At 48.6% G+C, this 12,917-nt stretch overlaps 1 protein-coding gene, 1 long non-coding RNA gene and 1 other non-coding gene across 3 annotated transcripts; all 3 read left to right on the top strand.

Annotated features, from left to right (window-relative positions):
- Positions 1-119: 119 nt before the first annotated feature.
- Positions 120-2,759, top strand: LOC112268845. The gene is made up of 3 exons (XR_002960336.1): positions 120-271; positions 1,884-2,019; positions 2,405-2,759. It is a non-coding gene; the product is annotated as an uncharacterized LOC112268845 (long non-coding RNA).
- Positions 2,760-9,056: 6,297 nt separating this feature from the next.
- On the top strand, positions 9,057-10,909 carry LOC100832174. The gene is made up of 2 exons (XM_003575827.4): positions 9,057-9,539; positions 9,636-10,909. The coding sequence occupies exons 1-2, from the start codon at positions 9,127-9,129 to the stop codon at positions 10,498-10,500; spliced, it is 1,278 nt and encodes a 425-aa protein (XP_003575875.1). The 5' UTR covers positions 9,057-9,126; the 3' UTR covers positions 10,501-10,909.
- Positions 10,090-10,220, top strand: LOC112269053. The gene has a single exon (XR_002960643.1). It is a non-coding gene; the product is annotated as a small nucleolar RNA Z206 (small nucleolar RNA).
- Positions 10,910-12,917: the final 2,008 nt, after the last annotated feature.

The raw sequence follows: 12,917 nt of genomic DNA, 5'->3' as shown, positions 1-12,917 counted from the left end.
TCACCCCACTCCCTCCTCGTTCTGTACTGCTGTAGATCGTGTGTTGAGTTTTCCGTGTACACCACCGGCTATATAAGTACATGAATGCATACGAGAGCACCCAAGAGTGCATTCTCCGATTCTGTCCTCCTCTACACATACCTATCCAAGCTCGCGCGCCTCTTATGTGCGCTCTCACCGTGTCGTTTTTTTTCGTGCGAAACAGCGGGAGGGAGCAGGCGGTGTTGGTTCTGGTCTCGCCGGTGGCCAGCTTTTTTGGCCTACTCTGTCGGTGAGCTTCCTTTCCCTTCCTTTTTTCTGCTCCGCCTTGCTGCTTGGGTTTCGCGGGGTGAGGGGTTGGGGCAATTTTTGTGCGGTTGTCGTAGGCAGTAAGGTGTTGAGGTTATCTGATGCTGCTCGTTGGGTCTATTTGCTCATCTGCGTCTGAGATTTTGCTTGCTTCACGGCTGATTTTGCCCCCTTATAGCTGCGGGGTCGTGACTGCAGGAGGGGAGAGGGGGGTTTTGATGTGCTGATTTTGGGGGATGAGTCGATTTGTTTGGAGGAGACAGGAACGGTAGTCTCCATCGTTGCTCGTGGCTGTGTCTTGAGCAGTGTTTTTGTGTCTCGGAGCAAGCCACGCGCCCTTTAGTTGTAGTGATTTGGGTACTATCCTAGGTTTATCCCCCTCCTGCCGCCACAGGAACGGTGTTCGTCTGAATTCAGATTGCCTTCATTAGGGGCAGTTTTTGTAGTGTTGTTTTTCAGCAACAGATTTTTGGTGGTCGTTCTGTGTGACTGTGTGTATGTTGGGTTATGTTGCTTTACCATTCGGTGCTGCTTATATGTTGATTTCATCTGGTTCCTGTTCCCACTTTGTTGGGCTAAGCAGTAGCAGTACTGCCACACAAGGTAGCTCTACTGTTGTGCCTTTGTGTGTTATTGTGATGTTGTGCTTGCTTTAGCTAGTTTCTATCTTTTGTAAACTACTGAAACTAAGCAGAGTAGCACCTATATATTGGTTGTTTTAGCACTACCATTGTAAGGGCCATTTTTAAAGTGATGCAAATGTACTTCATTCTAGACAAGAGCAATTGCAGAGTTTAATATTTTTTTTGCAGTTGCATTTTTTGATCCAATTTTAGAAATTCATGAGTAATACAGGGGCATTTTTTAGCTTGATTGTACGAAGTTCAGGAATTTGCATTGCTAGTTTATGCTCATTTGCACCGTGCCACAGTACTGTCTTGCTTGGTTACGATAGCAAGGATGCTTTTAATTTTCCTCCTGTAGTTGATCAAATTACAGGGATGAATTATGGGATTTATAGGTTTCTTTCTTGGGTTCTGCATTCCGTGGGGGCAACTGTAATGAATTTGCGGGGGGTTGATAGGTGCAATTCCAGCTAGTGGTGTAATTGATCAACCTCATTTTGGTTGCGGGGTCTGTTCTCGGATGAGTGCTGGCATTCTGATCAGTGTGTTGCTTTTTCCTCGCGTTACGATGTGTCTGATGATTCGTGTTTTTATTGTGTATCCCAAACCAATATTTTTTTTTGAAGCTCTGCATTGCAATTGTAAATGCAACGTGCCACTATGTGGTTTGTATTATTTTTTGTCCCCTTTTTGGTAAACCATACCACTTTTTTAATTTTGTGGATCATTCGTTCTAATTTATCTAACAGGTAATAGGTAGCTAAGTAAACGGTTACCAGACCCACCCTCTGTTAAAATGTTACTAACAAATTATCTGCTATTGTTCTGTAAGGTCTCCTCTATGTTGATTTCTGGAGGTTTTGATACGTTTGATATTAGCCTTAACGTATGAGATTGGAAGCATATTAAGCTGGATTTTTTGTGCTGATTTTTTTTCTTGGGTGTTTGCTTCTTGTCCATTTTTTGTAGGGGCACCATGTCTGACATTGACGCTGGTTGTGGTGACGATGATTTAAGTTCAGACTCTAATTCTGAGTTCTCCGATTTCGTCCCTGCTAATTGGCATGGAGCTGCAAATGCTGGTGGTCCAGCAGCAGCAAATGCAGTGAGTGATTCTCATTTAATTTGTGCATCTTTTTTCATCTGTTGGCCTTTTCATTTAATTTGTGCACCTTTTATCGGAACGTCAGGAAAGGATTCTAAAATTACTAAAATAAAACCAACAAAAGCACGATGACACACTAACAAAAACTCGGCATATATGTATAAACGGATCTGTGAGTACACAAACACAAAATCCGCAAGATCGGGTACACAAAACTTACGGGGACTAAAAAACTCGAGCTCCGCAGCAACACCCGTTGAGGCACCATCACATCAGAGAAAGAACCAGAGTACCTTTATTCGCGATGGCATTGCAACCTCCGCCATTCTGTTATCGATCAGAAACAAACAATTTGACATAGGCAAACACTTATGTATACTCTTAGGAGGAAGCTCGTCTTGGTCTTCTTTCTAGTCGGTTCGGCGACGAATCAACAGTTCGACAACCTGCCTTGCAAGGGGTGTGTCCTCGTCCAGTGTGCGTTCAACGATATTAGATTCTCATCGGCTGTGGTGAGCGACCCACGCGGCTAATCAAAACCTATAAGGTTAGTCCAGCTTATGCAACTTTGGTCTTCTGCAATTTCATCACCGGAGACATGGAGAGTTTTCAACATACCGATGACGAATCAAGAGTTGTTTACTTCAAAGAATCTTGATGTAACTTTTAGTTTCATTAGGGTTTTTTGTTGTTGGTTTTCGTTACAATTTCAATCACTTGTACTTTGTTTATTGAATCAATAAAGCCAGATGTTTCTAAAAAAAAGGTAGTATGCTAACAATCCCACGGCAGCCCATGGAAGAAAGAGAGGTGGACGAAACCCTAGCCTTCACGGTTTCAATCTCCATTGATTTTCCTCGCGTCTAATTGCCAATTTGGCATCAGGAGGTGAGGGGAACCAACATCTCGCATAATGTTCTACTGCCGTTCTATAAGGCTTTGTGTGTCCTTGGCGACGGTGTTCTGTCGGTGGAGGCGACGACACACAGATTGATGGTCTTCTGGCTCTATCCCTGTTGTGGATTGACTACTACGGTCTACTTCATGTAGCTTGTGATCTCACGACTCGTAATTTCATGATTTTGGTCATCTTCTCATCGGCTCGTCGATGATTCAACGGTTTGACAACCTGATTTGCGAGGGGTGTGCCTCGGCCACCGCGCGTTCAACGATCTCAAGTTCTCTTCCAGCAGGACAAGCGACTCTATAAGTTCGTCACCAGAGGATTGGAGAATTGTCAAGATGCGATTAGCTCAGCTAGAGAAGTTAGATTCAAAGGTCTTTTGGCATAACTTTTGGTTTATCCAAAATCTCTGTTGTCGTTTTAGTTTTTCTCGACCAATTGTACTTGGTTCTTTGAATAAATAAAGCCAGGTCGTTTCTTAAAAATAATAATTCCTTGGCATTAAATGGCTTGGAAACACTACAGCTTGAAAATTTCACGGGAGGTTATAATCAAATATTGTGTATGTGTTTGATGTGATAGAATGGTTTTAATTTTTTAAGAGTTAAAATAGAATGTTGAGAAATATTGATTATTGAATTGAGCCACCAAATCAGTTTACCCAAAAGTTCGGACTGTTAAGTAAGGGTGCTTAATATATTAGATATCGCTATTGAGAAGTGGACTGATTTTTAGTCAAGATTTTAAATCTAGCGCTTTTGTGGCGCTATTAAGGTTTAGGCGAGCTCTTGTGACGCGATGATGAATTTTTCCGCAATGCCACGATACCAATGCTATTTCGCGCGAAATCACATGAAACCGCGGCCGCAATTTTTGTCCGCAGTAACGCTATGGACCTCCACTGGATCGGAATCAAAGCCCATGTAAATTCTGAATATTTTTCAGCCCAAATGTGAACCGTTTGTCAAATACGGTATTAATAGGAATAAAGCATACGGAACCGCAATGAACTTGTTAATTGTTATGATGCTTATGCACTATAGGATGCAGGTGTCATGGTTTGTCATGGTTAATATTCATGCATGCGAACTTCTTACATGTCTTGGTCCTCAACTTATTATGGTTTCTATGATACTTATTCTCTAATGGTTTGTGTCAAATTATGTTGTATTTTCCTACTGAATGAGGCATGTATGTTGTTTCATATTCAAAACGCGAAATGCCTTATAGGTCCGCAATATAGCGCTTTATAGGATTAACAGGTTTTTGAAAGCCTCTGAGAAATGCTTTCAAGCGCGATTTAAAATCTTGTTTTTAGTTAGAGATCAGTTGACGTGATTGACCATCGGATCTTAATCTAGTGATATCATGTTGGAGAGGGGAAAGCAGGAATGTCCTCGGATCTTAATCCAACGGGACAAATTCGTCAACTTAGGTTTAAAACTTTTTTTCTTAAAAATCAGTCAATTGAGAAAAAGGCACACCCTAATATATTGTAACTCTCACCCTCACGTCTGGCCTCTTAGAGGTGGAATCCAGGAAAGAAGGAAGGCCACAACTTTTTTAAATTAATAGTCCATTGGCCGAGGTTTGAACTTGTAACCTTTAGGTTCGGAATATATTATTTTGAATTGATGTACCTAACCAATTCATCCAAAATTTCGAACTGTTTGTGAAGTTTACTTAGTATATTTCAACATACTTGAAACAACAGTATGCATGGCAATTCCGAAAAAGATCAGGTAAACCAACAGAACCGAATCATTTTACCTCAACTTGTAGAAATATGAGATTGGAAGCCTAATTGGTATTCCACGATATCCGGTGTTGTATTGATCTGACCCTCATATGGGGTATATATAGAGATACAATGGGGGCGATAGACTTGGAGTACAAGACAAGTAATCTCGTTTAAACTAATTATATCTTATATCTAATCCTAACCATATTATATCTCTAACATTCCCCCTCAGTCGTAGCGGGAGCGAAGCGGACGATTGCGACTGGATTTGAAGTCTTGCGCTTCTATCGTCTTCTCCACTTCGCTATCATCAACTGCGTCTCTAATGGATTGGTCGACACCTAGGACGGTGACTGCGTCCCCTTCTGGTGCCGTCCCATGTCTCTCCTCTATTCCCACCCGCAGTCATAGCGGGAGTGTCATGACGCTAGTGATGATGTGGACGCTTTGATTGGAGTTGTTGCCGATGAGTCACTGTAGACGTCGTAGCCCATGATGTCGAGGTAGCCGATCATGATGTAGCCATGGTTGAGGTAGTCGTGGTCGAAGTAGTAGTCGTCATAGTGGATGTAGCCGCACATAGCCGAAGGTGCGAAAAAATGTGCTATGATGTAGAGACGGAGCTGCAATCGAAGATGATGCACCTTGCAGATGTAAGAGGGTCGTGCGGATGTCAGAGGACGCGTCAAAGGAGATGAGACCACCAGTTTTGCCTGAACTAGAGGAAACCCATCGATGCCGTCGTCGATGAAGCGTCTTGCAGAAGAGTCTGTCAGAGGACGCTGGAGATGAGTATGCGGTCGATGCCGTCGTCAGTGAAGCTGACGCGGGGATGCCGTCGTCGATGAAGCGGATGCGGGTATGCCGTCGTCGCTGATGTGTCTTGCACTGGAACTATCAGAGGACACGGGAGATGTCCATCCGTGTGGACGAAGTGGCGGCGGCTGGTTGACAATGATTCTTGATCGAGACGACGTTGGTGAAGACCTTTGGCGATGAAGTGTCGGCGATGACATATGAGCGGACATTTTGTTTTGACGGAAAGCTTTAGGTCATAAGACCTATTGCTATAATTTTATTAATCAAAGATATGAACAAATGAAAGAAAGCTATCTAAAGTTATTTTCCATGTCTGAAAAGCATTATAATTCTTTCTTTTCGCTCTATGGAAAACCAGATTGAGCTCTTCCTTAAATAGTCTTCTCCATCTGTAGATGGATGGAGTGATTCCATTGAAGATGCAATCATTGCGAACCTTCCAAATGCTCCATGCAGCAGCAGTTGTGATCTCCATGTGAAATGGCACCTGCAGCTTGATGAATCGAATGTTATCATGGACAGTCTGTCCAGGAGTGAAATCAGGGCATATATATCTCCAACATGCCATGGCAAATTGGCAGTGGAAGAAGAGGTGATTTCTGGTTTCTATAGTGTTCTGATTGCAGAGTATGCAGGAGAATGACCGAAGGTGGAAATTCCTCTTGAGTAGCATTGCTCCGGTGTTTAGTCCGTCGACCATAAGGAGCCACATGAAGACTTTGTGCTTGAGTTCAATGGGAATGTCCAGACGTCAAGATTTTCTAATATGTCCATGTTTTCAAGTAAGTGGAGAAGATCCTGAAACTAGTTATGGGCTTCAAGTGATAATGGCAGGGGGAATAGCTCAGTTGGGTCTTGACAGTTGACCATATCCTAGATGGAGAGGTTTTGCTTAATTACAAATGAGTAGAGCTGTGGCCATGTGTCATCTAATGGGTTCTCAAGCCATGTGTCCTGGCAGAAGAGGACAGTATAGCCTTGGTGAACATTGCAAATGACAATATCTTTGCATGTTTGCACAAGACCAGAATGATGCATCTGGGTTACCGTGAGGAGGCAGGCCTTGAGCATAGTGTTGCTCCCATACCAGATTGACCCATGGCAAGTTGACCTTGTTGTAGAATTTATGAGGATTCTTCTGTTAGACTAAACTGAACATGCTTAGATTAAAAACTAATGAAATGATCTTATAACCTTAGTCTAAAACATGATCACAAATGCGGAATTAATCTAACCATTGGTTGGAGCAACCATGGACGCCTCTGGTGTCGTTGTAGGAGTTGTTGTCGTCGACGTAGGAGTTCGTGCAGGGTAGCGGCGACCCTCGGGGCGCCACCGGCACTGGCCTGGACGGGGATCGGACCTTCGGTTGCCCTCCAACGCCACTAATTGATCGGTGTGATTTCGGTGGAACGTAGGGAATGAACCCGTGGGGTTTCCCTTTATATTGGCGCTGTGGGTCCGGGGCCGATCTCAAATCGCTAAGATTGTGCTACCGATCATTGCACATTTATGGCTAATTGCTTAATTAGCGGCGTGATTAGCGGCATGCTAATTAGGCATGTATATGGCTAATTCCGTAATTAACGTCGTGATTAGCGACTGCCTAATTAGCGATGTTATTAGGTGAGATCATTCCTAACATCTTCATGATGAGTGCTTGATTTTGAAGCTCTAGGTTTATGATTCCAAGACCACCTTCATCCTTGGGTCTGCATATCATTTCCCATGCGGCTAGTGGGGGGGTTTTCTTAGTGAGGTCTTGACCACGCCAAAGACAATGTCTCATGTATTTATCAATTTGAGTGATAACACCATTGGAAAGGACAAATGTGCTCGTTTGAAATGTGGGAAGGACAAGGAGGACTGAATTTACAAGCTGGAGCTTTCCACCATAAGATAACATGCTAGAGAACCAGGTCGGTCTATTCTCAATCTTTTTGATGATCATAGGTATCAGAGGACATGTCGATGATCTATCGCTTGAAGGCGTGCCTTTTGACGATGATGTGTCAATGCCGTGTGAATTCGATGATGATTGGCTGATTGCATCTCGTTCCACACCGGCCTGACGTGTGGATGGATGCGTTTAATGTCGCCTCTTGTGGATGTACTCGACGCAGAGTAGCTCGTAGCTGGGCGTGATGTTGTCGTGGAGGTCGCAGATGGTTCGGCGGTCGGTGTACATCGTTCGGTGCAGAGGATCGGTGCGTCGCGCAGCTCGGAGTAGATGAAGACCAAGGTTGTGTCGCGGCTGCTGGGTTCGGTCTCTGGCGGTGGAGTGTTCCCCAGAGGTGCCTGATCGGCGACGTGTTGCTCGAAGATGGCGCGTGCCTCGGCCCACGTACGGGTGCCGGCCGGGTGTTGAGCTCGTCTCGGTGCAGCCGGAAAAACAGGAGGCCGCTGCATATTGATGCGTCCGTAGGAAGAGCCAGCAGATTTTACATCTCTGGATATGCACTGTATGTGTACGTGTATGCAATCTGTGATTACATGCCCCCCGGCTGATTTCGTTGACCGCGTGCGGCGTGCGCTCCACGGAAAAGCTGTGTGCCGCCGCTTGAAGTCGTGAACCCCGTATACGCGGTGGGAGGAAGCGCCGTGGCCTGGTCTCTTCTGATTGATTTCTGCGCTGATTCACCGGAACTGGATGTGCAGCAGAGGAACTAGTTTTTCAATATTGGGTGCGGCGGATAGACTGCGATTCTAATTTTTTGATATTTTTGCAAATAATAAAATATTTTAAAATTATTGGGTGGGGCACCTGACTGGGTCCGCCCCTGACTATGTGGGTATTTTCATGGCTAGTTGGAAAACAAAACTACGAATTGGGAACTGATATAATCTCTAATGCGGAAGAGGCTTAATAAGCCTCGGGGAGACCAAGCAGATTGTTCTCTCCGGAGTTAGGCGGCATGATGCGGAAGATGTGGCCTAGGATCACCGCTCTGATACCATGTAGAAATATGAGATTGGAAGCCTAATTGATATTTCACGATATTCGGTGTTGTATTGATAAAACCCTCATATATGGGATATATATAGAGGTACAATGTGGGAGATAGGAATGCACAACCGTATTATATGTTATCTCTAATCCAACCATATTATATCTCTGACACAACTTTCACAAAAGGGTTAGATTTGTTATTTCCGCCTCACGCGGCTAGCTTTGCTTTGATCGACGCAAGGCTCCGGCTCCATGGAGGTCGCTGCTCTTGGGCCGGTTGTGGATGGAATGTCTACGGAGCAAGAAAAAAAAAAGACGGGACAAAGCTCGTTCTGCCAATAGTTTTGTAGCAAAAACCACAATTTATTTGGTGCATTCTCCTCCAAGTTGGTACGGTCGTCGGTGGATGCATGCATCTTCCCGGCTGCAGTGGAACCGCCAAAGCAGAACAGTCAGTAGATACATGCATCATCTCATCTCCCCGCGCAGATTCCCTGCCACATCAGCAAGTCAAAGTTGCCAAGTTGTCATGCGCACCTCATCCTCTCCTACTTGCAACGACCCAGTACTGTGGGCAAACCTGCAGTCGTCGAAGCTATGGCTATATATAACACGTACTTGCACTTGTTGCTCTCCACAGTCCACATTAATTTGAGCAGCTAGCTAGCGAGCGCACTGTGAGACGAGGGAAAAATGTACGTGACGAGGCGGCTGTCGGTGTACCTGGCCGACCCCTCGGCCACCGCGGAACCGCCGCCCGAAGGCCCGGGCTCAGGGTTCCTGGTCGTGGTGGATGAGACTGGGGAAACAGCCAGAACACGGTGCTGGGGCATGTGCGTGGACAGGGAGATGCGCGGCCTTCCCTTCCCGCAGAACCGGCAGCTGGCGCTGCGGGAGAGCAGCAGCTCTAGCCCTCTGGAGTCATGCGCAACCTTTATTGATTTCGTCGGGGAGATAGTAGGTACCTGCACCGGCATCCAGTCCGGCCGCGCGCCCGGCAGCAAGGCGCCCAAGGTCCCCGACTATGCCATGTTGCTGCCCGTCGTCGGCCAGCCGCTGTCGTCCGGCCGCTACTACGTCGTCCAGGTCGGCGGCAAACACAGGGGGTACTGAACATCAATTAATCCTTGCTAATTAAGCTTTCCTTGTTAATTTGTGAGCCATCTTAACTTCTCGGCCGGAGCTCATCGATGCACGTGCAGGAAGGTGTCGGCGTGTTCCAAGGAGGACGACAAGACGACCTGCTGCTTCGGCTGCTCCTGCGTCAACGACGTGAAGCCGAGGCCCTTGGACCGCCGCGACCTCTACCAACAGGTGGAGGTCCAGCGTCTTCCGTCCTCGTCGGGCTTCATGGCGGTGGCGGTCGCCGCGGACGGCATCCCGCCGCACCACCTGAGGAAGAAGGGCTGGAAGGTGAACACCATGATGTCGCCCAGGTACGACCTCACCGACGCGCTAGGCGTGGACTCCGCTCTGCGCCGCCGGATGCCAGACCTCGACGACAGCCTCAGCGTCGTCGTGGGCAGATGGTACGTCCCGTTCATGTTCGTCAAGGCCGACGGGGAGCGCAGCCTCAAGGAGCAGTCGCGCCGGTGCACGTTCTACGAGATGACCATGGAGCAGAGCTGGGAGCAGATATACTGCCGCGACGACCCGGCGGCGGAGGTCGCCGTGACCGCCACGGTGCGCCGGTCGACGGCGCTGCTGGGTGGCACCGGCGTGCAGGTGCAAGAGGGCTGGCCCCACGCGGACGACGACGGCGGGACGGTGTGGTTCCGACCGGCCGCAGCGGCGGCGGCGGCCACCGTGGGGCTGGACGTGGTGCTGTGGGAGAGGATGAGGTGGGAGGCTGACAAGGGGGGCTGGGTCGCGCCGGCCGGCAATGGCGACGAGGAGAGGATAGAGAGGGTGGAGAGGCATGACGACGTCGCCCAGCTGGTGGGGCACGGGCACAAGTTTCGATGCTATTTGCTGGTGGAGAGGTTTCTGCTCAAGAGGATGGATGGCAGCCTCGCACTCACCTGCGAGTTCAGGCATACTGACAAGATTAAAGCCAAGTGGCTTTAATTAACTAACAAAGTCGGCTATGGCCATGTTTCTTTTAGCTTCTGCCTGAGGTTTTGATGTTTCTAGCAATTTTAAAAACATTTTTCTCGTTTACACATAAATCTGAGAAGCACCTCAGCTCATCAAAAGCACGTTCGGAGATGCTTCTCAGCTTTATGCGTAAACAGGAGAAGTGATTTTGAAATTGCTAAAAACACCAAAAACTGAAGCAGAAGTCCAAACAAACGGGACCTATAAGTCCTATGGAGTATGACCTCCTTTCCTTTTCCGCTGCTACTCAGTTACGTAAGTTTGGTACTGTAAGAACTATCTCTATGAAAACCCTTAAACTTGTGTTACCCATGTATTGTGGTTCTTGATGTGATTCCAATGGTATATGTATACATATTTGAGAGCGGATTTTTGCAAACGGTGGCGACCGCTCCCGTTATCCTGCCCGTTGAAGCTTTTCTGGAGATCTGTGCCAGTTTTTTTTGCAAAAACAATATACATGCGTGAATACGCATTTCAACCGCCCACTCCACCCCTCTCTCTCCCCGGTCCGTTCTCTCTCTCTCTCTCTCTCTCTCTCCAGGCTCTCCTGTGCCAACTCCGCCGCCGCATCTCCCCTCGTCATGCCAGCTTTGGACATGGCGTCCGTGGCAGACGGCATGTGCACGGGCGTGGCCGACGGCGAGGGCGAGGAGGTCGTTCCCTCCGCACCTCTGGTCGGAACGCGCACCTTGATGCGGATGCGGCCTGCCGGAGTGTCGCACTCGGTGAAGAATGAGCAACGGCGGCGCTGTGAACTCGCGAACGGCGATGGGGATGGCGATATTGAACTCGAATGTGGGGCTCGCGCGCGGCCGTCCTCCCCTCTCTCTCTTGCGCGCGCGCCAGCCAGATCTCGCCGCCGAGCTCGTCCCCGATGCCGGCGAACTCGGTGCAGGTGGAGCCGGGCCAGCGGCCCACGTGGTTGGAGCCACCCATATCTCTGCTGCTGCTCTTCTCGTTGTCTCTCTCTCTCTCTCCCTCTCGGAGCGGCGTCAGCATTGTTCATCCTCCTGGATGCGAGAGGGGCGGGCTGGGCTGGCTGCACGCCCAGGTCTCGTGCACCCGCGTCCATCGCCATGGAGAGAGGGCGGCTGTGTGACGGCACCACTACTACAAAACGGTCTATATGCAACGGCACATCAGTAACGGGTCCGGTGCGACCGTTACTGATGAACAAAATCAGTGTCGGTCGAGGCCGCGACCGTTACTGATGAACACAGCGGGCACTGCCCGTGCCCGCCTAGCCATACATCAGTGGCGGTCGCGCGAGGCGACCGCCACTGATGAACCATCATAGCTCACGAGTTACATCAGTGGCGGTCGGCTAAGAGGCGACCGTCACTAATGAACCACGCATCAGTAACGATCGCCCCGACGCGACCGTTACTTATGTTCCCACGATTATCAGTAGCGGTCGTCCAACTCCCGACCGCCACTGATGATCGTCGGGGTTTAAATACGAAGAGCAGAGCCGCAGCTGGTCGCGCTGCGCGTCGTAACGGACCAGCTGCGGCCCCTTCCTCTCCAGCGATAGCGAGGCGCTGCCTGATGGCGCCATGGCCGCCGGCGAGCCCCCCAGGTAGCCCCTCCTCCCTCCCCCTTGCTCCTCTCTCCCCCCGCACCGGCGGGCGGCCATGGCCGCTGAGCTCCATTTTTGGAGCTTCGGCGGCCGACGACCTCCGATTCTCGACCCCGAAGCTTCCGTCTCCCTCCCGATCTATCTCGCTGGCCTCTAATTTCTCTCCGAAGTTTTCCAATTTCAAATTTTTGAGCTCCGGCCGCCGGCCAAAATGCGGCCTCCTCCTCGTCGCCCGAAGCTTCCCTCTCCCATGCGAACTCTCTCTCTCCCTCCCGATCTTTCTCGCCGGCCTCCAATTTCTCTCTGAAGTTTCCCAATTTCAAATTTTTGAGCTCTAGCCGTCGGCCAAAATGCGGCCTCCTCGTCGTCGCCCGGAGCTTCCCTCTCCTTCGCGAGCTCTCTCTCCCTCCCGATCTTTCTCGCCGGCCTCCAATTTCTCTCCGAATGTCTCTAACTTCAAATTTTTAGTTAGCTCCAGTTAATTAACACCTTAATCCCCTTGTCAATGATTAGGCTAACTATTTTGCTTCGTTTGTTTTCTTGTGTATTGTGTTGTAGATCGAATGACCGTTCTTGGATGTATGCCAAGGAAAGAATCAATGCTCGATGGATAACCGAATGGACGGTCTTTTTTGGAGTCGCGAAAGGTGAAATGGAACGATAAGGACTTCTGATGATGCGTTGTCCATGTCGCAAATGTGGAAACACATGCATGATGAAGCCTGAAGATGTTCAGATGCACGTGCTGGCATCGGGTTTTGTGGAAGGTTATTCTCGCTGGACTTGTCACGGGGAGGATGCGGTT

This window comes from Brachypodium distachyon, chromosome 4, assembly GCF_000005505.3.
Source record: "Brachypodium distachyon strain Bd21 chromosome 4, Brachypodium_distachyon_v3.0, whole genome shotgun sequence".
NCBI classification, from domain to species: Eukaryota; Viridiplantae; Streptophyta; class Magnoliopsida; order Poales; family Poaceae; genus Brachypodium; species Brachypodium distachyon.
This window is presented reverse-complemented; position numbering and strand designations above follow the sequence as displayed.